This window comes from Microcaecilia unicolor, unplaced genomic scaffold (assembly GCF_901765095.1).
Source record: "Microcaecilia unicolor unplaced genomic scaffold, aMicUni1.1, whole genome shotgun sequence".
NCBI classification, from domain to species: Eukaryota; Metazoa; Chordata; class Amphibia; order Gymnophiona; family Siphonopidae; genus Microcaecilia; species Microcaecilia unicolor.
The window spans coordinates 17781-44068 of NW_021963172.1; the positions used below are offsets into that span (position 1 = coordinate 17781).

At 44.3% G+C, this 26288-nt stretch overlaps 1 protein-coding gene across 1 annotated transcript in view; it reads right to left on the bottom strand.

Annotated features, from left to right (window-relative positions):
• Positions 1-17707: 17707 nt before the first annotated feature.
• LOC115459039 overlaps positions 17708-26288 on the bottom strand; it is a 57730-nt gene continuing 49149 nt past the window's right edge. The window contains exons 2-3 of the mRNA XM_030188902.1: positions 19034-19201; positions 17708-17823 (exon numbers count right to left, since the gene is read on the bottom strand). Of these exons, the coding sequence (XP_030044762.1) occupies positions 17708-17823; positions 19034-19201 (284 nt within the window). The remainder of the gene's footprint in view (positions 17824-19033; positions 19202-26288) is intronic.

Sequence of the window (26288 nt, forward strand, 5' to 3'; positions counted from 1 at the left end):
TATTCAGACTGTGGAAAGTGTTTTCTTTGACTTGTCATCAATAAAAAATGTTGAAACATAAAAAAAAAAAGTAAAAAGAAAGATAGAAAGGCCCAGAGCCTTATGGTAGACGAGGAAACAGGAATTTATGTGATAAGCAAAGGAGGATTTTAAAGAGGAAAGAATAGAGGAAAAGGACGTGGAAGGGGAAAGTCAGATAGAAGAGACCAGGGAAGTTGTTTTCTGTGTGGCAAAATGAGCCATTGGGCAAGAGAATGCAGAGAACGAAAGGGTGATATGCCCCATTTTGAAGATAAAGAAACATGACTAGGGTTACCATATTTTGTCCCCCAAAAAGGAGGATACATGCCCCGCCCCACCACATACTCACCCCACCCCCTTTCACACCCACCCCGCCCCCTTTCACGCCCTCACTCCGCCCCGTCACATTTTCCCCTCCCCCCTGTCACACACCCCGTCACCCCCCTCCCCATCACCCCCCTCCCCTTACCTTACTACTGCCCTGGTGGTCTAGTGACCTCTTCAGGGCAGGATCTCAGCGTCGATTCAAAATGGCCACCGAAAGTTGAAAGTTGAAAGTTGAAATCTCGCGAGGTCACTTCAACTCTCAGTGGCCATTTTGAATCGGCGCTGTGATCAGCAACAGGAAGTATGCATGCAGGGCAGCGCTCCGGGCAGGAAAGAGGGGGCTCTTTCCTGCCCCGAAAGCGGAAGAGGTCACTAGACCACCAGGGCAGTAGTAAGTAAGGGGAGGGGAGGCTAGCAACCTGCCCGTTTGTCCACCCACCAGCCTGCCCGTTTGTCCAGAAATCCGGACAAACGGGCAGATTGGCAAAACCCGCACGGTTACCCAGACATGTCCTCAAAAAGAGGACATGTCCGGTAAATCCGGACATATGGTAATCCTAGGTGTGAACAAATACAGGGTGATGTTGTGGTAAGATCAAGTTCATGTGGCACAGCCACATTAGGGAATCTGAGAGTGGAAGAGTTGTAGAATCCTCTACGCTCGATGACACAGAACATTAGAGGATCAGAAAGAAGAAAAGGCCAAGAGCAGAGGTACACTTGTATCAAGCCCCAAGGTCAACCGTGATTCAGCTCCAATAAATTCTCATGCAAGAACCCTGAGCAACCAGACAGTCTTTTCCTGTCGGCATTTACTATGTTCATGTGACTAATACAACTAAAAATACTAAAAACATAACCGTGGGTAACATAGAGTGGTCACCATATCAGTCACACACACAGGTAAATAGAATTTCAGACCAAATAAGTTGGAGGTGTTACCCTGTCACTAGATACTGACCAGCTTTTGTGATTTGTACTTGTTTTAGTGGATAAGAATGACAATGTCTTTAATTCACAAACAGGTTGTAGACTGGGTCACAGCATTATTGTTTCTTTTCAATGCTGTAAAGAGTTGCAAAGTGAAGGGGGTTGATAAGATGTGGTTGGGGGTAAGGTTACACATTGATCCAGTCCGGGTTTTGCTTCCATTGAAAGCCATGGAAGTAAAACCCAGACTAGCTCAATCTGTCCCTCCTTTTTCTGGAGCCATATGGTAACCCTAGTTGGGGGGAGGGTATCCTGCTGACTCCCTCCCCGAGTCCTCCCCCCTCCGAATTATACCATCGGAATTTTAAGGTCGTCGTCGCGTCGATCAGTTATTAATCTTCAATCTTACCTCACTGTTATGGCAGCGACTAAGGGCACCAAGCAAGGGGCAGGGCACAAGAAGAGAAGAGTCAGAAGACCGTCACCAGACCATCCAGACGCTGCAGCCTCGTGCTGCTCATCGACTCGGTTATTATTATGGCGGCTGAAGAGACACTGTTATGGCGGCGGCTAAGGGCAGCAAGCAAGGGGCAGGCACAAGAGAAGAGTCAGAAGATGAAGACCAGATCGTCCACTCCACACTCCAGATGCTGCAGCCTCGTGCTCGTCGACTCGGTTATTTCATATGGCGGCGGCTGAAGAGAAGGCGACAGGCTGCAGAGTAGAAGTAAGCCGCTGTGCCTGCGTGCAGCATCATCACATCAGCTGATGCTGATCAGCAGGCAGGCGCTGGCTAGCACGCACAACAAGCACAGATGCTGCCTCTAGCCAGCCTGCCTGCGTCGGCCTCACGCCACGCCGCCATGCATGCATCAGAGTAGTTAAGGTGAGGTGGTCGGACTCGTCGGAGTATTGTGTGTGTCTTTTCGAGGGCACCGTCGGGAGTCCGGGGCAGATTTCAGCATTTCCTTGATTCGTCCGGGTTTCTCGGGTCATCATGATGACCCGAGAAACCCGGACAAATCAAGGAAATGCTGAAATCCGCCCCGGACTCCCGACAGTGCCCTCAAAAAGAGGACATGTCTGGGGAAATCCGGATGAATGGTAACCCTAAACATGACTAGCCAACACTACTACTACTACTTAGACTAGTGGGAAGAGTAAGTGAAGAGAGGGACGAGGAAGAAATAGAATTTGAGGATGAAATACTTAATTTAGCTGAATTAGATATTTTATGGGAGAATGAAGTGCTGCCAGAAATAACTCTTAAGGTAGAAGGAAAAGAAGTAGCTTTCTTATGTGACTTTTGGGCATGTCCAACTGTCATACATCCTGCTGACATACCCTTTGTAAATAAACTTTGTCTTTAGTTCAATGATAAACTGGTTTTCCCAGTTTGGCTGTCTTTGTGTAGATCCCCCATACTGATAAGGTTTGGCTTGCCTTTTGTCCTTGGCCTGAGATTCTTTTAGCATTATAAACTCAGAAAGTAAAGATGGCTGTTCACTTTTGTTTCTTTTTCCAAAAGTTTGTTCATTTGCCTTTTCATGCGGCTGTATGCGGTATCTTCCATCTACCACACCTCTCTACTTAGCATTATAAACTGAATGCAAGTGAGAAGTTTGTTTTTACAAGATTGATTGAAAAATATGTGGTTCTCCACCACCCCTTTTATAGGGAGCTTTTCATTTTAGAATTAAACTAACAGGATCACAATATTAATTGACACTAAGCGCTTTCCTAAAGAAAAATTAAGTTCTGTAGATTTCTGCAAATAGCGAGAAGCCCTGACACTTATGTGTTAAAACAAAGTGTTAATACCAACAGAACTAGGAACCAGAAAAGTTCATGCTGCATTTCAGCTCATTTTGTATTTATTGTTGCCTCTGTCAGGCAGGTTTGTACCTTTTACTGGTAAACTTTACCATACATAATTTTTATTCTGTATAACACTGTGTTTATTTGCAGATTAAGTCCAATCCTGAATCTGAAAAGACAGATCTAAGATATATGGCCTCTTCAAACTCTGTCTTTTGTCTGTTTGTGTATGTTAAAAATGCTAGTGGAACCTCACATAGAGAAGCTCTGTCAGAACCCATAGAGATATGTGATGAAGAGAGCAGCCGTAGGGAAAAATGTCAAGTTGTATTGTCCTCATCCTGCCCATGTAACCTGTTAGGAAGAGATATGATGCAAGCTTTAGGCATCGCTGTGGTTCCCACTGAGAAAGGATTAAAGGCATACAGACTGGAAATTGTTATGTTCAAGAAGCAAATAATCCAGTCTATTACTTTTATAGCCTTGACCTGCTTCCTAAAGAACCTGTGTCTCCCACTCAATCCCTTATGGATAAAATCAAAACGCTTGTTAGTCTCACAGTAGATCTTATGGATCCAAGTGATTTGCATTGTATGAGAAATCTCTTTTTCGGATCCAACAGACAAGAATATACAATGGGAAAATGTTCTGGTGTAATAACGGATATGGGGGAGTTAGTGTAACAATAGGAACAGACCTAGACCGTCATAAGTTATATCGATCTCCTTACGAGCCTCATATCTCTCTTACAGCCAAATTCTTTTGTATGTTGATGACATTTTGTTAGCCTCAGAGACTGAGGAAAAATGTAAAAAAGATATGCTAGCCCTACTTACATTTTGAGTCACCAAGGTCATAAGGTACTGGTTGACGGGCAGACGCCAGAGGGTGGTGGTGAATGGAGTTTGCTCGGAGGAGGGAAAGGTGAGTAGTGGAGTGCCTCACGGATCGGTGCTGGGGCCGATTCTGTTCAATATATTTGTGAGTGACATTGCCGAAGGGTTACGAGGTAAAGTTTGCCTTTTTGCGGATGACACCAAGATTTGCAACAGAGTGGACACCCCGGAGGGAGTGGAAAACATGAAAAAAGATCTGAAGAAGCTAGAAGAATGGTCTAACGTTTGGCAATTAAAATTCAATGCGAAGAAATGCAAAGTGATGCACTTAGGGAGTAGAAATCCAAGGGAGACGTATGTGTTAGGCGGGGAGAGTCTGATTGGCACGGAAGGGGAGAGGGATCTTGGGGTGATAGTATCCGAGGACCTGAAGGCGACGAAACAGTGTGACAAGGCGGTGGCCGTAGCTAGAAGATTGCTAGGCTGTATAGGGAGAGGTGTGACCAGCAGAAGAAGGGAGGTTTTAATGCCCCTGTATAAGACGTTGGTGAGGCCCCACCTGGAGTACTGTGTTCAGTTTTGGAGGCCGTACCTTGCGATTGATGTCAAAAAAATGGAAGCGGTGCAAAGAAAAGCTACGAGGATGGTATGGGATTTGCGTTCTAAAACGTATGAAGAGAGACTTGCTGACCTGAACATGTATACCCTGGAGGAAAGGAGGAACAGGGGTGATATGATAAAGACGTTCAAATATTTGAAAGGTATTAATCCGCAAACGAATCTTTTCCGGAGATGGGAAGGCGGTAGAACGAGAGGACATGAAATGAGATTGAAGGGGGGCAGACTCAGGAAAGATGTCAGGAAGTATTTTTTCACGGAGAGGGTGGTGGATGCTTGGAATGCCCTCCCGCGGGAGGTGGTGGCGATGAAAACGGTAACGGAATTCAAACATGCGTGGGATGTGCATAAAGGAATCCTGTGCAGAAGGAATGGATCCTCAGAAGCTTAGCTATAATTGGGTGGCAGAGCAGGTGGGGGGAAGAGGGGTTGGTGGTTGGGAGGCGAGGATAGGGGAGGGCAGACTTATACGGTCTGTGCCAGAGCCGGTGATGGAAGGCGGGACAGGTGGTTGGGAGGCAGGAAAAACTGCTGGGCAGACTTATACGGTCTGTGCCCTGAGAAAGACAGGTACAAATCAAGGTAAGGTATACACATGAGTTTATCTTGGGCAGACTGGATGGACCGTGCAGGTCTTTTTTCTGCCGTCATCTACTATGTTACTATGTTACTATGTAATCTAAGCTTCAGCTGTGGCAACCCGTGGTAAAGTATTTGGGCTACAACCTCTCACAGAAAGGTAAGCATTTAGATGACGAGAGAAAGACAGCAATCCTACAGGCCCCAAAACCAATCACTAAAAAACAAATGATGTTTTTTAGGCATGACTAATTTTTGTAGAAGCTGGATTGCAGGGTATGCTGAGCTCTCAACTCCTCTTACAGAGTTGATATATGATACCCCCTTGGCAGCCTCTGATGTTATCACGTGGAATGAGCAGGCTAAAGCTGCTTTTGTAAAGATCAAACAAGCTCTTCGGTCCTAGGACTGCTAGATTATTCCAAATCATTTATCCAAACTGTAGACTGTAAAAATGGATTAATGACATCTGTCCTTATCCAAGACCACGGAGGAAAACAGAGACCCATAGCATACTACTCCACCAGGCTAGATCCTGTAACCAGAGCCCTTCCACCCTGTGCGCAAGCTGTCGTTGCTGCAGCAAGGGCAGGTCAAGCATCAGCTATATTAAGGCAAGATGCACTAAACAATCAGTACAGCCCTTCCCTTACCGATTCCCTTAGCGAATCGATAAGGAACGGGCATGCATTAAGGAAAGGGAATGCAAATGACCTGCTCGTTGTAGCTCACTTGCATTCTCTATTCCATCGTTAAACAGTCGGCCAATCGGCCGGTCGAGCATGCGCAGCGCAGCCAAGCGTTATGCTAGCTGCTCTACGCATGCCAAATACGCTTCCCTTGTGCCACCCGAAGATGCCGCGCCGCTCACCCCCTCCTATGCGGCTCGATCCAGCAAGAGGACAGTGCAGTTGAGGATGTCCATGCAAAACAAACCGTCCGTTTTGGCCGTCATTCCTCCCAGCAATAATAAAAATGTCTTTTATGGCCGTGTTTCCCTCAGCTGAGAGACCTGGAAGTCTATGAGCCAATCACAACGTGTTTAGCTGAGCTAAACGCGCTGTGATTGGCTCAGAGACTTCCAGGTCTCTCAGCTGAATGAAACACGGCCATAAAAGACCATGAGTGCTGTTGAGGACGCCCATGGCCGTCATTCCCCCCCCCCCCCCCCGCAATAATAAAAACGTCTTTTTTGGCCGTGTTTCACTCAGCTGAGAGACCTGGAAGTCTCTGAGTCAATCACAGCGCATTTAGCTCAGCTAAACGTGTTGTGATTAGCTTAGAAACTTCCAGGTCTCTCAGCTGAGTGAAAAACAGCCAAAAAAGGCATTTTTATTATTGGGAGGGAGGGGGGGGGGGGAATGATGGCCGAAATGGATGGGGTTTTTTGCATGGGCGTCCTCAACTGCACTGTCCTCTTGCTGGATCGAGCTGCATCGGAGGGGGTGAGCAGAGCGGCGTGGCGTCTTCAGGGGGGGGGATGACGGCCAAAATGGACGTCTTTTTTGAAGTGGAGCGATTTTTTTGTTGTTGTTCTTTTTGAGTGAAGAACGTCAATAAAGGACGTCCCTGACGAGGACTAACTTTTTATTCCCAATTCTTTTTTTTTTTGTTACTTTGTAGCAGTTTTTCAATCCCGCGAAACCCAACGAGAGGTACAGACCTCTCGTTAGATTTTCCAGCGTTAAGGCAATCGGAAAAGGTTAGTGCATCTCACTACAGTGGGGTTTCTACACAATTTGCTCATCTGCATTTCATTTTCGTTAGCTGCTACCGTCGTCGGAAAATGGCTCAGAGAAGTCTTTAGTGCATGCCAGGGTTTACTACTTGCTCGTTAATGGCTCATTAAGTATAGTGCATCTAGCCCTTAGTGTTATTCCATGCTGTCACACTCAAAGTTCCACATGCGGTTGCAGCCAAGGAAGCAGCATCTGAAAATGCTGTCTATACAATACGGACAGCTACAGACACACCTCTTGATCTAAGTACATTTTCTTTTGCCCCAAAGGGAAATATATCCTCCCTCAAAACCTTTTTAGGTATGCTGCCTTAGTGAGTCATGGGCCTAGCCATGCCTCAACAGGAGGGATGGTACAAATAATATCTAAAATATTCACAGCATATGGGTTTTCAAATTACTCTAAAAATTCTGTTTGGAAGGCAGTATGTAATCCCTCAGTTGGCCTCATTAGATAAGAGTTATGAGGAGGCTGAAGAATCACTGGCAATATAACCAACAAAGAAACTTCTTTGTCAAATGTCATTTTTATTTTTTCCAGAACTGAAATGTCTATCTCATGATTTTAAGTGGATGCTTAAAACCTGGTTATCCAGAGAAGTGAAATCTACCAAGATAAGACTTCAATTTATGTTTTGAATTGTAGGAAGTCAAATTGTGAAGGAGATGGATAAAAGAAGAATTCTATGTGAAAGGTCATTGAGATGGTTTGGACATTGTAGAACAGCATGTCTAGAAAGTATACTGTATGTTAATTAGATGGTCTGTGGAGGTAAATATATGTGGAAGTGTTTTGAACAGGAATATGATAAGCTTCCTTTGTAATAACATCTCTGTCTTGCTCTTCCCAGAGAAAAAATGGGGGGGGGGGGGGGGTATAGGAACAGAGCATGAGAACCTCAGGGCCCTGAAGACAAAATCTGGACAGATCCTATTTACTTTGGACCTTTCCGAATTGAGGCCTTATCAGCCACTGTTGTAAAGCTGCAAAACTATACTTCCTGCTAAGCCATACTTCATACTGAATGTTGTGCTATTGAACAAGCCCTACTGCATACTGAACATCGATGACTGGGGGACTTATCACTCCAACATTTGTGAAAGAACTGCTATAACAGTTTAACCATCTTATGTCTGTTTTGAGTTGGGATCCTGGTCTGATGATAACATTGCCTGGAGTCCTTACATCAGGTTTAGTACATTGTGTGAACCTTTACTTGACAGTTGGACCACAGGCCCCGGGACTCTTACTTTAGAAACAATCGACCTCTATGGGATTGGCCTACTTAAACTTGAACAGGGAAGCATACCATTATCTAGACCTAACACTGGAGAATTGGTACACTTCTGGCTGATCTCATATAAGATACTAGATAGAGATTGGCACCCTTGGTTCTTCTATAGGCAAAGGGGAGATAGTTTTGAGCTGTTTGAAATTGTTCACACACGAACCCACTGGGGGGCCATCCCTTTACCGCTTCCACCTCCTGGGTCCTAATTAAGGTAATCTACAGAAAACAACAGTAGACCAATTTCTCGCAAGGGTAAGCCCAGCTACAAAGGGGAGGTGCTTCAATAGGAACCCTCATCTCAAACCCGGTGAAGAAAACAACAACCCAAGCGAGAATTTAGGGTTGAAATGGAGGCCTTAACATCTGATCCAGACGACCCACTGGAACAATTGACTGAAACAACAGTTTGGAGTCCCTCCAGACGACTGGAAAAGAGGAAAGCAATCAGGACCATGACCGACAGACAGAACAGTCAGGTTGGTCCTAGGAGCAATCTGTGGTATAGCTCTTATCATACTCCTGCTCCAGGTCATGGGCACAGTTAAAAGGACATCAAATACTGGAGACCAGAAAAGGAATAATTCCCAAGACCATTTCAATCGAACGCAGAAGGAATTCATTCAAGGAAGGCGCCAAGTTGGTGCGGCTCGAGCACTACTCAAAAGAACTAAACCCACGGAATGGGCACAAACGGGGCCCCCTGAACCTCCTAAGAACATTACCTTTTATGAGGGTCAGACCAGTACAGTGGAAGTAAATTTTTGTGAACTAACTCGCTGCGGAGGACGAGAGGCAGCTGCAAGACTTACATGGTCTGATCAATCGCTGTAACTGCAGACATCTTGGTTACTTGTGGATGTTGCTGCATTTCCAGCCATCGAAGATTGGTTCAAAGATGGATGGATACATCAATAACAAAGACCATGTACCAACAGATCGAAGATGTTCCTGAACCTCTAAATGATTAATGCTTGAGAAGATCCAGGAGTCTCCATGAATCTGTTGAACTGAAACCAAAGGGTTTAACTGAGGATAAATGACTCCAGGACATAGTGTGTCATGACTATATGCAGGAACATCACATTTTTAATTGCAAACCAATGTTAGCAGAAAAAATGAGCATTTGGAGAAGGTGGAGTATTTTCCTTGGAAAGTCAATTACTGGGAATAATGTGCTGAATAGGTTATTCCATCCCACTGTGGTGGTATTGATTGGTCAGTTGCTCACTGTGATACTAATGATTTGGCTGATGTGCTGGGTTAAGAAAATTTCACCAAGATCCATATAGTGTTTTACATTAACTTGGGAGCAACCTATGTCCCTGAGCAGTTGGAAAGGGAGTTGGTCTCTAGGGGTGGTGCATATCATGCTTGCGTGATTGAAGGCATTTGAGGGTGATTGCAAGCCTAACTAGAGCAAAGCCAGACTCTGCCCAAAGCCACCAGAAGCCTAATGGAACAGGTGCTCAATGACCACAGAAACTTGATGAAAGAGTGACTGCCTAGCAACTATGTAAGAGATTAGCAGGAGCAAAGTAAAAATGATAAATTCTTTGTTTATAAGAGTCATAATTCCTACACCACTTCCTGCTAGTGCAGTTATTGATCACTTTTTTAGCTGTGCTGGATTAATGACTCACAAACACACTCGCATGAGTAACAGTCATTTTCAAAATTTAGTTTTACTAAAAGCCAAGTGGATTGAATTTTAGAGCAATAAAGATGTTAGGATAAAAATGTTAACAATGGTTGTATTCATTGTAGTTGCAGTATTTTTACTTTTTACTCAAAATGTATTACATTAAGCAACAACGTTTTTACTTTCACTTAAGTAAATTTTTTAATTTGTTGCTCATTGTATTTATTTATTTTTGGTACATTTATACCCCGCATTATCCCACAAGAGTGGGCTCAATGTGGCTTACAATGTTTCAAACAGGTTACAATTCATGGAGGATACAGAGTCAAGCGATCAAAGGGTGAGATAAGAATATGAGGATAGGCCAGGGGTGATGTAGACAGTGTTAGGCGGGTACAGATGATTTGAGAAACGTTAGGGCTTAGTATTGTTAGTTGGGTAAGCTCTCTCAAATAAAAATGTCTTTAAGGATTTCTTAAAGAGTTGGTGGTCATCATACTCTTTTAGTTGTCTAGGCAGAACATTCCAAGTTTGGGGGCTGACACAGGAGAAGGTTGATGTGTAGAGAAATTTGTATTTAACATTCTTGCAACTTGGATAGTGTAAATTAAGGTAAGATCGTGCAGACACTGAAGCATTTCTGGATGGGAGATCTATCAGATCTAGCATATAGGCAGGGGCTTCCCCATATATTATCTTGTGTGTCAATGCACAAATTTTAAAGGTAATTTATTCTTTTACTTAAGTATTAAAATATACATGTATTTTTACTTTTACTTAAGTACTTTTGAACAACACTGCCAGAAAGACCCAGTGACTAAGAGAAGTGAATGACTGACCAAATCAAATGCTGCCGTGAGATCAAGAGAAATTAAGAAAACAGTGTTACCACGGTTGAACGTTGCATGAATGTCATTCAATAAAGAAGCAACAATCATTTTGGTAGAGTGACCTAAGTGAAACCCTGACTGAGAATGATGGAGGAAGTTTGAAGCTTCAATATGCTGAGTTAAGTGCAAAAAAAATACTATTCCTGTTCCGAGGGAATGGATCCTCAGAAGCTTAGCCGAGATTGGGTGGCAGAGCCAGTAGTGGGAGGCGGGGCTGGTGGTTGGGAGGTGGGGATAGTGCTGGGCAGACTTATATGGTCTGTGCCAGAGCCGATGGTTGGGAGGCAGGGATAGTGCTGGGCAGACTTATACAGTCTATGCCCTGAAAATGACAGATATAAATCAAGGTAAGGTATACACAAAAAGTAGCACATATGAGTTTATCTTGTTGGGCAGACTGGATGAACCGTGCAGGTCTTTTTCTGCCGTCATCTACTATGTTACTCTATGTTGGTAAGTTTTGAAAGAAAATAAATCTTTGAAATTGGCCTATACAGTGATATCTCGGTTTTCGTCGATAATCTGTCCGAAAACAATCGGCGAAATCCGAAACCGACGAAAACTGAGGCAACGCCACACTGAACAGGAGAATGCGTGGGTTGCCCTTTGTTTTCGCAAAATTAGCAGCAAGGCCACGTGGGCACGCCGACAAAATCCGAGACAAATTTTTTGCGGGAAAAAATCGTTGAAAACCAATACCGACGATAACCAAAGTCAACGAAAACCGAGGTATTACTGTAATTTGTTACAATCTTTCAGGAATTGGGGACCATACTTGAGGAAAGGCTATTGCAAACCATAGATAACACCAGAGTCAAAAGCCCAAGATTTGAAATACCAAGCCAAGAGAACGGTACAGGATCCAATGAACAAGTTGCTTTCCTAACAGCAGAGTAAATAAGAGTAGACAGATGGAAGATTGAAATTAGACCACAGTGTCTATAGAGTGTGTTGAGCTTGAAAAGAAAAGTCAGAAGACACTAAAGATGATGAGAGATCAGTCAAGACACATGAAGTAGGTGGCAAAGAGTTGCCCTACTAAAATTTAATTTATCACAAAAATATGTGGCAAAAGTAGTTGCTGTTAATGAAAAAGGAATAAGCCAGCAAGGCCCAAGACAGGAAAGGTGAGATCATATATTAAATAGAGATTTAGTGAAACTGCGGATTCATGGATAAACAAAGTATAGTAACATTGGCGGGCAAGCTTTAATTGCGAATGGTAAAAATGAAGAAGTTCATGATATCTGATAAAATCAATAGAAGAACGAGAATTTTGCCAATATCTTTCAGCCTGGCACAACTGACGCTTAGTCTGAGATCTCCCTGGTACCAGGGTAGCATCTGCCCTCTTGCTTTCCTCTTCCATCCAGCATATACCTTCTTTCTTTCCCCTTCCATCTAGCCACTTCCTTTTTTTTCTCTCCCCCTTCCATCCAGCTTCTGCTCTCCTTTTCTGCTCCCTTCCATCCAGTATCTGCCCTCTCTCTCCCCCTTCCATCCAGCATCGGCCTTCTCTCTTCCTCCTTTTCATCCAGCATCTGCCCTCTCTAATCCCCCTTCCATCAGACATTTGCCCTTTTGCACTCCTCTTCCATCCAGCCTATGCTCTCCACTGTTCCTTCTAAGCTGAGCAGGAGTCCTCCAACTGCATTGCTGCCAGCAAGAGCAGACTGAGAGTGGTCTGGGACCCTGGGCACTGAAAGTGGTCTGGGTGGCTGCTGCCCAACGCCCCCACTACCACTGCACCTGACGTTCCCACCATCCCAGACCTATCTGAAGCGCCCCGGTGGTCTAGTTGTCTCTGCAGGGGTGAGCATGTTCTTTCCTACCCGCTGCGCAGCCGCTATTCCCCTGCCCGCTGGCATGTTTTCAAAATGGCGGTCGAGGCTTCCTGTGGTAGTCTCGCGGGTCTCAACAGCAGATGCAAATTTCAAAAACTGACATATTTCAATCACTATACTATAGGTTAACAAATACAAATAAAATAAAAAATGGAAAATATGATGATACCATTTTATTGGACTAAATACATTTTTCAATTAGCTTTCAGAGGTCAAAACCTCTTTCCTCAGGTCAGGACAGTATACTGCTGTTAAGGTATTGTGTTCTGACATGAGAAAGGAGGGTTGGGTCTCCAAACATTAGTCAAAAATGTATTAAAATTAGTCCAATAAAGATATCACCTTATTTCCATTTTCTGTATTTATTAACACAGCTACCACACTACTTTATCCTAAACTAAAAATAAAATTAATTTTTTCCTACCTTTGTTGTCTGGCCGTTTAATTTTTCTAATTGTGTTGGTCCTAGTCTCTTGTTTCTTCTTTCCTCGATCTCTTCTTAACTCTTGCTAGCGTCTGTCTCTCTCTCTCCTCCCCTTTCCTTCCAGCATCTGCTCCCTCTCTCTCTCTCCCCTTTCCATCCAGCGTCTGCCCCCTCTTTCTCCCCCCTTTCCATCCAGCATTTGACCCTTCTCTCTCCACACTTCCATCCAGAGTCTCTCCTCTTTTTCTCCTTCCTCCATCCAGCATCTGGCCCCTTTCTCTCCTCACTTCCATCCACTCAGGCCCCTCTCTCTCCTCACTTCCATCCAACATCTGCATCTTTTCTCCGTCTTCCATCCAACATCTATCCCCTCTCTCCCCCTCATCCAGTGTCTGTCCCTCCTCTCCCTCTTTCCATCTGACATCTGTCCCCTCTCTCCATCTCATCCAGCAATTTCTCCCCCCTCCATTCAGCATCTGTCCCCCTCCCCCTTCCATCCAGCATCTGTCCCCTCCATCCAACATCTGTCCCATCTCTCCTCCCTTCCATCCGGCATCTGTCCCCCTCCCCCTCCATTCTCTATCTAGCTTTTGTCTCCCTCCCCCTCCATCCAGTGTCTCAATCTGTCTTTTTTCAACCCCTCCACCACCCAACCCCTCTCTCCCTCTCCCCCCATCAGACACCCCCACTGCCGCTGGCATACCAGGCTCTACCCACTCCCACCCAACACCCCCCTGCTGTGGCCACCACCACTGCTGCTGCTGTTTCAGCAGTTGCGGCAAAAAACGATTAAAAAGGTTGCGGGGCTCTGCCCTGGAACCGGGACCTGGGGATGGCTCTGAGAAGGGGAGCAGACTGGACTGGAAGCAGGACATGGAAGCAGGCAGGACTGGAGACAGGAGGTGGAAGCAGGCAAGACTGGGGACAGGATGAGAAAGCAGGCTGGAGACAAGATGTGGGAACAGGCTGAACTGAAGGGCAAGACAAGGAAGCAGGAATAGCCTCGCTGGGGAAGATGTTGCAAAGGGACAGCAGTTCTGATGTTATCTCTCTGGTCTACACTGGCCATAGGCAAAACCCATTTGCTCAGTTCTGTCTCGGTGGGAAAACTCAAATTTAGAGGGTCTGGATCAACAGTCTTTCCCCAGTTCTGTAAATTGTACAAATTCCAGGTCTGAAATAAGAAGTCCTTCTGGGTTCATCTTTATGTCCTTCAATATATTTTTACAGTCACCGGGCAAACCATATTTGTAATCCACAGGCAAAAGTCCTTCCATTTAGATCCCAAAGAGACAAAGTCTTTCCATTTATATACCAAAGAGCCCCAAATTGGGCGCCAGTTTTTATACAACCCCCGGTTCATGCCCACCACGCTAACTCAGCTCTCAGGTCCTTTTCCTCCATCGACCTGGGGGCACAGGGACAATTTTTACTTTTTCCTTTACACACCACTCTCTCGTTCACTCCTCTCTCTCCATTCACCTTAGTCTCTCCAATTCGAACCTTGGAGAAGGTTAGTGGTACGGAATAAAGATCTAGGGTTATGGGAAATTTAGTGAGACTTCCTTTTATTTATTATTTATTTGTAGCATTTATACCCCGCTCTTTCCCACTCGATAGCAGGCTCAGTGCGGCTTACAATAAATGGGAACAAAGTGTAACAGAGATGACATAGGCACAGTGCGGCTTACAATAAACGGGAATAAGGTGTATCAGAGATAATATAAAATATGGATACATCATTTTACAGAGATACAAATTGTATAGAGAATGAGAAGACGAAGGAATATGGGGACAGGATAAGCTATGGTTAATGCTAGTGGTTTGGTTTAGAGATGTGGTTTAGGTAATTAGATTAAGTCGGGTCGTTCGAATAGGGTCGTTTGAAGAGGTATGTTTTCAGCAACGTTCGGAAGGGTAGAAGTTCGTTGGTTGTTCTAATGAGTCTTGGTATGGCGTTCCAGAGTTGACTGCCTATCACGGAAAAGTTGGAAGCGTAGTAGGTTTTGTATTTGAGGCCTTTGCAACTAGGAAAATGAAGATTGAGATATGTTTGAGAGGATTTGGTCCTGTTTCTTAACAGTCCCAGGAGCAAGTGTATTCACTCCCACTTCAAAGAATTCACACCGCACTACAATAGTATGTTTTGATGCAGCTCAGCTTTACTGAACTCTCTGCAAACGGCGGGTAACCAATTTTATAGCTTCATCTATAAAGTTGAAACTTCGCCTTTTCATTCAGGATTGTGTATTACAATCTCAATCACCTCGTTACACTTGATCTTCTGGTTAACTCTCAGTATTTACACATTTACAAAATCTCCTGTCCCTTTATCCATCCCAGGAGCTGGCAATAATCCAAGGCTGCTTCGTAATCTCCATGATCACAATCCACTTCCTTCAGGTACAGACCCTTTAGGTTGTCCTTCTTCCAGCGATGCACTTCTGCTGCTGCACAATGGCCTTGAACAGGCTTCCCCTGTCCAGGTTCCTGCTTTGGGTTGGGTTACATAAGAACAGCCACACTGTGTCAGACCAATGGTCCATCTAGCCCAGTATCCTGTTTCCAACAGCGGCCAATCCAGGTCACACGTACCTGGCGGAAAACCAGTTAGTAGCAACATTCCATGCTACCAATCCCTGAGCAAGCAGTAATCTCCCCCATGTCCATCTCAACAACAGACTATGGACTTTTCCTCTAGAAACTTGTCCAACCCTTTGTTAAAGACATATACGCTAACCGCTGTTACCACATCCTCTGGCAGCAAGTTCCAGAGCTTAACTATTTGTTAAGTGAAAAACATTTCTTCCTATTTGTTTTAAAAGTATTTCCATGTAATTTCATAGAGTGTCCCCTAGTCTTTGTACTTTTTGAAAGAGTGAAAAATTGATTAATTTTTACCTAATTCCACACCACTCAGGATTTTATAGACCTCAATCGTATTCCCCCTCCATCTCTTTTCCAAGCTGAAGAGCTCTAATCTCTTAGCCTTTTCTCATATGGGAGGAGTTCCATCCCCTTTATCATTTTGGTCACTCTTCTTGGAACTTTCTCTAATTCCACTATACCTTTTTTGCCCACCCTCAGCTCGGACTGCTTCACAGTTGCCACTCAATGGGGCACCAACTACTCCTCAATCAGTCTGACTTTATTTAGCCACTTTGGGATCCTCTTCTCCTTCAAGGGTCCCGGCGGGGGTACAGGCAACCAAAGACCCTTCTCCCCCTCAAGCAAGAACTTTTATTATCTCTAAACTCCACCTCCCTTGTCAGTCAAACTGCATCCCCACTTTCTCTCTGCAGTTTGTTTCAACACACTCCCTCTTGGGCTGAGCTTCCTTCCATGCTCTCCCCCAAGTGATCTTAACCAGAAGATCAAGTGTAACGAGGTGATTGAGATTGTAATACACAATCCTGAATGAAAAGGCGAAGTTTCAACTTTATAGATTAAGCTATAAAATTGGTTACCCGCCGTTTGCAGAGAGTTCAGTAAAGCTGAGCTGCATCAAAACTTACTATTGTAGTGCGGTGTGAATTCTTTGAAGTGGGAGTGAATACACTTGCTCCTGGGACTGTTAAGAAACACGACCAAATCCTCTCAAACATATCTCAATCTTCATCTTCCTAGTTGCAAAGGCCTCAAATACAAAACCTACTACGCTTCCAACTTTTCCGTGATAGGCAGTCAACTCTGGAACGCCATACCAAGAAACCTATCACCACTCAGTAATCCCCACCCAGTGCATCCCAGAATGCACTGGGCAGGGCAGGGTGCTACCATTTTGAGGACAGCCTAGCAGGAGGAGGGAAGGAGTCCTAGTCCTTCCTTCTTCTTCAAGGATGAGGGGCTTGGGTTAGACGGACCACCGCTAGACCACCGGGGCTTGTCTGGGGTGGGGAGGGTCATGACCAGCTATCCCACTGGACCACCAAGGTTTTACTGACTTTTTTTGGAAGGGGGTCTGGGGTCTACCAGACCACAAGGACCTTATGTGTTTGGTGGGCGGTGAAGGTTCTGGGTCCACCAGACCAACCGGGCTACTGACAACTAAAGGCTAATAACAGTCCACACCCTGAGCATGTGCTGAAAATCTATGCTTAACATACAACTTTTAAGCGCATTCATCCGGCACCATCCTGCCCCGAACAGCTCCCTGATGCTCAATGCTATGAGCACATCTCATTAGCGTTGAGCATTAGGAAGTTGTTCTGGTGCACTGTTCCAGTAGTATTTCTCTGGTGCTCTTTAGTATAGCGCCAGAGTTTTGAGCATCGGGACATGAATGCTGATGAAGCTTTTGAACTGCAGCCCTGAGACCCCCAGTGCTCAGAAGCAAATGTGGGTGCTATAGGCCAGACTAGTGCCCACATTTTCTCCCGCAGAATGCTTAGAGGTCTCTACAGAGGTGATCAACAAGTGCGCCAAACGATACTACCACTAGCATTAAAATTAGATTTAAATTAGGTCATTAGGCATTCCCCACAATGATTGGAAAGCAGCACACTTAAGAAGGGCACTCCTAACACAGAAAACCTAACACCAGCTTGGAGCTGGTATTATGGTGTCTGGAGAGGCAGTCTTCTGGATTCCGCCACAGAACTGGATGCTGGAGCCACTCGGAAGCCTACAGCAGTGACAGGACAACTAACACGCGCAGACTGCCGCTCAGCCCCAGCAACCGTTGGCTCTGGAGAAACACGTTTGGCTGTTTTCTTGCTGGAATGCAAGGGAAAAATAAAAATAAAGTGTGGTCACTTGGAAGCATAGGCAAATTCAACCACATCTGAGCCATCGGATATGTATGCCAAAGCCACTGGTTGAAGCTTGATGCTCGTTTGCTCCAACTCGCCAGCTGAGTCCTTAAAGCCTTTGTAAGAGAGCCAGCAGAGATCCTCGAAATTTCACCTCCCCACAGGCCAATGTGCACCTAAATGCTGGAGATAAGCATGTAACTTGTAATATTCCAGTGGCATATGGTAAGGGCCTTCAGGGGATTCAGTGAATCCCCAACCCTACCACCACTCTGTGAACTGTTTTGGTTTTTGGTAAACTTTCTGCAGGGGCATCTTTCTCTTTCTTCCCTTTCTGTCCCTCCACTCGAAGATCCAGCATCACCCCTGTGCCCCCCCCCTCCTCCATGGGTCCTACACCTATCTCTCTCCTCCCTCCCACGCCTTTTAAACCTACCTGCTGTGGCAGCAGCAGTGATAAACACATGCTACCTGCTGCCAGCCATGAATCCTTCTCTCTGACGTATCCCACCTCTGAGTAAGCAGGAAGTTGAGTCAGTGGAGGCTGGACACATCAGAGAGAAGGATTTGGGGCAGGCCACAGGCAGCATATGCTTATCGCTGCTGCTGCTGCTGCTGCTGACACCACCACCACCAAAGCAGAAACGTTTGAAAGGCCATTGGGGAGGGGGTGGAGAGGGGGAGGTGCTGGACCCATGGTGGGGGAGGGGGGAAGAGGGAAGATGAAGAGGTGGTGGACACTGATAAAGGGTTTGTCCCTGGGTAAGGTTCTATGACCCTTTCTTACATTATTTCTGAATACTAATGCTCCCTTCATAATTATTTAGAAAATTATTATAAATATATTTGTACATATCCTGTACTTAATATTCTCCACTTTATATATTTAGCATTAGTTTTGTGCACACCATGACAGGAATGAACTCCACTCCTAAGCCAGGGTATAGGGGTTTGATCTCAATCTCTCAAATGCACAACTAATGCTTACTGAAGTGCTTGCATCATGCCAAAGAGAGCTTCCTTATGGAATTGATAAGAAGTAACATGCATAGGTAACCTATTAAGGGATGCTTGGAATTTGTTTTTAATTAAATCTGTCATGTGCATTGGCTGAAACTTTCTTTGCCACCTCCTAAAGCCTGTGAACACTTACTTGCCCCATTACATCTCTAGTCCTAGTTATCATGAGAAGAAGAAACTGTGCTCAATTACTAAACCCAGATTTACCACATGGAAATGCAAAGAATTGCCAATCAACCATTCTGCTGGCTCAATATTTATTTTATTGATCTGTCATTTCTCTAATATAACATAAGTCAAACTTACCATTCTGCGAAAGAACTGCAATCTTAGTATACTGTTCTTTAACATCCTCTAATTGTGATTTGATGTTTTCAGCAGCTATAGCAAGTGCTGTTCGATCTGGCAAGGTATTTTCTGCATTTGAAAGTCTTTTTATTGTGAGATCCAGCTTATAGATTTCAAAATCCGTTTCTATGAAAAAAAGACAGCATATATATTACACAATACCAAAATAATATACTAATGTATAACTTTCATTTCTTAAATAAAGCACCTCAAGTAAGCTGTTTTGTTTCATGTCATTTGAATCCAAAAGAAGACAGGACCAATCACTAAGGAAGGACATCAAAACTGTGGGTCACAACCTCAACTGGAGTCACAAAATTTGAATTTGGGGCTGTGACCTGGATGAGCCTTCAATAGATACAGTGGGGGAAATAAGTATTTGATCCCTTGCTGATTTTGTAAGTGTGCCCACTGACAAAGACATGAGCAGCCCATAATTGAAGGGTAGGTTATTGGTAACAGTGAGAGATAGCACATCACAAATTAAATCCGGAAAATCACATTGTGGAAAGTATATGAATTTATTTGCATTCTGCAGAGGGAAATAAGTATTTGATCCCTCTGGCAAACAAGACCTAATACTTGGTGGCAAAACCCTTGTTGGCAAGCACAGCGGTCAGACGTCTTCTGTAGTTGATGATGAGGTTTGCACACATGTCAGGAGGAATTTTGGTCCACTCCTCTTTGCAGATCATCTCTAAATCATTAAGAGTTCTGGGCTGTCGCTTGGCAACTCGCAGCTTCAGCTCCCTCCATAAGTTTTCAATGGGATTAAGGTCTGGTGACTGGCTAGGCCACTCCATGACCCTAATGTGCTTCTTCCTGAGCCACTCCTTTGTTGCCTTGGCTGTATGTTTGGGTCATTGTCGTGCTGGAAGACCCAGCCACGACCCATTTTTAAGGCCCTGGCGGAGGGAAGGAGGTTGTCACTCAGAATTGTACGGTACATGGCCCCATCCATTCTCCCATTGATGCGGTGAAGTAGTCCTGTGCCCTTAGCAGAGAAACACCCCCAAAACATAACATTTCCACCTCCATGCTTGACAGTGGGGACGGTGTTCTTTGGGTCATAGGCAGCATTTTTCTTCCTCCAAACATGGCGAGTTGAGTTCATGCCAAAGAGCTCAATTTTTGTCTCATCTGACCACAGCACCTTCTCCCAATCACTCTCGGCATCATCCAGGTGTTCACTGGCAAACTTCAGACGGGCCGTCACATGTGCCTTCCGGAGCAGGGGGACCTTGCGGGCACTGCAGGATTGCAATCCGTTATGTCGTAATGTGTTACCAATGGTTTTCGTGGTGACAGTGGTCCCAGCTGCCTTGAGATCATTGACAAGTTCCCCCCTTGTAGTTGTAGGCTGATTTCTAACCTTCCTCATGATCAAGGATACCCCACGAGATGAGATTTTGCGTGGAGCCCCAGATCTTTGTCGATTGACAGTCATTTTGTACTTCTTCCATTTTCTTACTATGGCACCAACAGTTGTCTCCTTCTCGCCCAGCGTCTTACTGATGGTTTTGTAGCCCATTCCAGCCTTGTGCAGGTGTATGATCTTGTCCCTGACATCCTTAGACAGCTCCTTGCTCTTGGCCATTTTGTAGAGGTTAGAGTCTGACTGATTCACTGAGTCTGTGGACAGGTGTCTTTCATACAGGTGACCATTGCCGACAGCTGTCTGTCATGCAGGTAACGAGTTGATTTGGAGCATCTACCTGGTCTGTAGGGGCCAGATCTCTTACTGGTTGGTGGGGGATCAAATACTTATTTCCCTCTGCAGAATGCAAATAAATTCATATACTTTCCACAATGTGATTTTCCGGATTTAATTTGTGATGTGCTATCTCTCACTGTTACCAATAACCTACCCTTCAATTATGGGCTGCTCATGTCTTTGTCAGTGGGCACACTTACAAAATCAGCAAGGGATCAAATACTTATTTCCCCCACTGTATCATCAGCCCAAACCTTAGGGGAGGGGGGGTCATGTGCGTTCTGTGGCCACATAAATGGGGAGGCAGTTCATGTGGGGGTTTGCTGATTTCTCTGCTGCATTGCTGTGGATACTGGTGACTGTTGACTTTGGCATCACAGTGCTCAGATCATGGCTACCAGCTGTTGCCTTTTGTTATCCATCGTTATTATACACAGGGAGTTTGGATTTACCATGTGCGTATAAACTGCACCTTCATTTAGACTTATGTTATACTATCAAGGCTGATATTATGCACTGAACTTGATAGAGACTCGAGCATTCTGTGGGGACTCATCAAACTTCTGCATTGAATTGGGTTTCTTAGGGAGCCGAGTACACTGTTCTATTGAGGTTTCTGTCTCTTTTCCTACAAGCAGTAATCTACTGGAGTATCTGTAATGTGGACATTCTTAGAGATTCTCTGCGCTTCACTTAGAGATGAGGAGGGGGTGGATTTTATAGAATTGGGAGTGGGAATAATTGTTCATTTTCTGGTGGTATGTGATTACTTGAGGGGGAAATTGGGCAATGTTATATGACTATGCCCATTGTGAGATGGGTTTTGAGCGTTTTGGGGATCTGGGGGTTTTATCTATTGGGGGTGGGGTTCTGGTAGAATGGCTTTTTAGGTTTCTGGGAGAGGGTGGTTATCAGGGGAAGGGAAGGAGGGTAGTTGGGATGACTTCTTGTTATTACCTAGGTTTTCTTCTTGGGAGCTGGGGTTTGGTTCTGTTTGTCTAGAAAGGAGGTTTTTGTCGGGAATGTTAGGGGCTGAGACAGCATTTCTGGAGTCAATTTGAATATTGTGTGCTATGCTTCATTTGCTATTGTGCTGTTACATAATGGGGTTGAAGCTTTATTCTTGGAATGTGGGGTCATATCACATCTTTTATTAAGTGGGAAAAGATTTTGCATAGTTTGCACTGCAAAGGTGCCTCCATAGCTATGTTACAAGAAACGTTCCTGACACCAGCTGAACGTCAGAAATTAAACACTTGGTGGGTCAGGGATTATATTTAAGCTAATGCAGAAGGGAAGAACACGGCAGTCATCATTTTGTTTCATAAGAATTTGCATGTTTAGAAACAGTTGGTTCATTTTTACCCAGAGGGTCGTTATGTTATAGCTCATGTTTTGATAGACAGGATTCCATTTTTGTTATGTAATATATACACCCCTAATGTTTACAGTAAAAAGAAAATTCATAATATTATTAATCTGATATACCCTTTAACCCAATATATGACCATTATTGGGGGGATTTTAATGTGGTGGCCAACCCTGACCTGGATAAACCATATAACCCTCATAGGGACCATATATTAATGTGACTAAAGGGTTCCCACTACTTTGTGAGGCTTTGGGGGTGGTGGATGTTTGGTGACTTCTACAACCGGATGCTAGAGATTACACACATCTTTCTAGGGCACATCAGACCCAATCCAGGATTGATTAAATTTTGGTAGATGGGGCCTTGATCTCCACCATCATGGATGCTACTATTGATCCCACAGCGATCTCGGATCATGTGCCCATATGGGTTGATTTGGTAGAGGTGAGATCCAACCCTACGCATCATGTAGGCCTTTTTGGATTATTTACGGAGAAAATGGGCTGACTACAAATTGTTCAATCATCAACATAGTGCTGACCCAGTCTTCTACAGGGAGACAGCCAAGGCTGTTTTGCGGGGAGATATCATCACCTATAGTAGTGCAAAGAAAAGGATGGTGAAATTCTGAGACTGAAGCGCCAGTTGGTTCACTATCATCAATTGCATGGAACATTTCCCACATCGCAGCACAAAGAACAATTACTAGCCACTCAGATAGCACTTAATGAATTACTGCACCAGTGTGCCATGAAATCGGCTTTTTACTACCAATACCAACTTTATAAACATGGCAATAACAGTGGCCCGGTTGTTGGCTCGCCTAGTGCACCAGAAGAGAGGTTGCTAAAGAGTTCTTAGAATACATCATCCTTCTGGGAACATGGTGCATTCTGATGGCACAGATTTTTAAGACTTACCATGAACAGTTGTATACTCCATATCCAACTCACACACTAGATCCTGACACATATCTAGGGAGTATGAAGTTACCTCGGCTTTCAGATCTACAATCAGATGGGCTAAATAGACCTATTGAGCCAGATGAAATTCATTGGGTGGTGGGGAGAAGTGCACTTTATAAGGCAGCGGGTCCTGATGGATACAGTGCTGAACTTTGTAAGCTCTTATTGGCAGATATTCAACAACCTCTAGCAGCCCTGTTTAATACTGTAATAGAAGACCAGATGTTACCTTCCTCCCTGCGAATTGTGGAGATAATTGTTTTTCCAAAACTAGGAAAGGATCCCATACACCCAGAATCAATAGACCTATCTTGCTGATTAGTTATAAAGCAAAATTACTGGCTACCATATTATCTAATCATCTTGCCCGGGTGCTTCTTTCCATTATAGTGGATCCCCAAGTGGGTTTTATGCATGGTAGACAAGCTGTTAAAAATATTTTAGCTACCTTGGAAAATATTTAGCACACTGGGCATTCAACATTGCTTATCAGCTTTGATGCAGAGAAGGTATTTGATAGGGTTAATTGGGGGTTTCTATTTGCAGTATTATGTGTCTATGGCATTGAGGGCCTATTTGAGCAAGCAGTTAGGGCCTTGTATCATGCACCCACAGCTAGGGTCTCTGCTAATAGGAACCTCTCGGATTCATTTGCGGTTCTTAGTGGAACCCAGCAGGAGTGTACGCTATCATTTGCATTGACATTGGATCCTTTGATTTGGGGAATTCTTAGTAATCCAGAGATCATGGGTATAAAATTGGGTACCTCTGAATTCAAGATATTGGCCTTTGACAATGATTTGTTGGTGCAATTGTTCTCTCCTGCTCAGTCTTTACCTGTGTTGTTGGAAAGCTTTGCCAAATATAGGTCATTCTCAGGCTTTTGCTTTAATATGCAGAAATCTGAGGGATTGCCAACTTCTCCTGGACTTCGACAACAGTGGGTGGGAGAATTTCCCTTGAAATGGGCATTGGATAATTTTTGGTACTTAGGTATTATACTCACTGCTAATCCTCAACACCTATATAGAAGCAATATCGATACCTTACTCCAATATACAAAACAATAGTTGACTATCTTTAACACCATACCAATTTCTTTATGTGGTAGAATTAGCTTATATCACATGGTACTGTTTCCCTGCTGGCTATATGCACTCCGACAACTCCCAATTCATATACTGCAGCGGGATCACACGGTCATTCGAAGACTACACAATTTTGTTGGGGGGGGGAGGTAAGAAACCCAAACATAAATTAGACTGTCTTTATGGGAAGTAGGGAGGGTTGGGTTTGCCCAACTTGCACCTGTACAATTTGACGTTTTTGTTACGCCATCTTGCTGACTGGGTGCTGAGATCAGAAAAATTTACTCCTTGAGCGGTGGAGAGAGAGCTCTTTTCTCCATTACATACTCACTATCTTTTGCTTGTCCCCCGCGATAATCTACCATCCATAAGGAGGCAACATATTTTGTTAACTTCCATGCGCATATCTTGGCAGTTTTTATTAGCTTTACTACGACTGAACCCAGCATGTACGGATTTTTTATTATTATTTTTTTTATTTGTAAGTTTCAATATTACATTCATATAACTATAAATGCATGAGAAATATCAGCAATAAAGTCAAAATAAATTTCAACCTTAAACTTAAGGTAGGAAATAACACTTAAACTTAGTCCACAATACTTTAGACCAAGATACAAGGAAATAAAAAAGAAAAATAGGCACTTCTAAATCAATTTGGAGCAAGAAAGAGCAAGATACACAAGTGGAGGGGCATTCTTGAAAGGGATGTCCAAGTTTCAATTTGGACGTCCTCGCAAAACGTCCCGATCCAGGGTTGGGGAAACCCGTATTTTCAAAACAAGATGGACATCCATCTTTCATTTCGAAAATACCGTTAGGGACATCCAAATCCTTAAATTTGGTCGTCCCTAGATATGGACGTTTCTGATTTTCGGAGATAATCGAAACCAAGGACGTCCATCTCAGAAACGACCAAATGCAAGCCATTTGGTCATGGGAGGAGCCAGCATTTGTAGTGCACTGGCCCCTCTCACATGCCAGGACACCAACCAGGCAACCTAGGGGGCACTGCAGTGGACTTCATAAATTGATCCCGGATACATAGCTCCTTCCTTACCTTGTGTGCTGAGTCCCCCAAACTCCCCCCCCAAAACCCACTACCCACAACTGTACACCACTACCATAGCCCTTATGAGTGAAGGGGGGCACCTACATGTGGGTACAGTGGGTTTGTGGTGGGTTTTGGAGGGCTCGCTGTTTCCTCCACAAACGTAACAGGTAGGGGGGGATGGGGCTAGGTCCACCTGCCTGAAGTGCACTCACCCACTAAAACTGCTCCAGGGACCTGCATACTGCTGTCATGGACCTGAGTATGACATCTGAGGCTGGCATAAAGGCTGGCACAAAATATTTTGAAAGATGTTTTTTGAGGGTGGGATGGGGTTAGTCTTTTCCGATTCTCTCTGGTGGTCATCTGGTCATTTGGGGCACCTTCTTGTGCCTTAGTAGTAAGAAAAACAGGTCCAGGTGAAACGTCCAAGTGCTCGTCAGGGACATCCTTGTTTTTTTTAATTATGGGTCAAGGACATCCAAGTGTTAGGCATGCCCAAGTCCTGCCGTCGCTACACCTCCGACACGCCCCCTTGAACTTTGGCCATCCCTGCGACGGAGTGCAGTTGGGGACGTCCAAAATTGGCTTTTGATTATACCAATTTGAACATTTCTGTGAAGACGTCCATCTTCCGATTTGTGTCGAAGATGGACGTCCTTCTCTTTCGAAAATGAGCCCAACAGCCAGTTTAACAGCATATAATTAACAAGTGGGAACATTCAGAGAGACATCTCTTTCACCTTCTTTAGAAATTATAAATTCGTGCAATGTCTTTAGGTCAAAGAACACATAATTAGTTAAGTTTAGAGACACCAAACATCTGCACGCAAATTTCAATACAAAAGATCCACCTAAAGTGAGGACTTTGGTTTTAAAGCCAAGAATTCTCTTCTTCTTTTCTGCATGTCTCTAGCTAAGTCTGGAAAGACCTGAACCTTGGATCCCCAAAAAAGTGCATTCGTGTGGCAAAAGTACAAACGGAGTATATTATTTCTGTCTGGCTCTAAAGCAAATGTTACT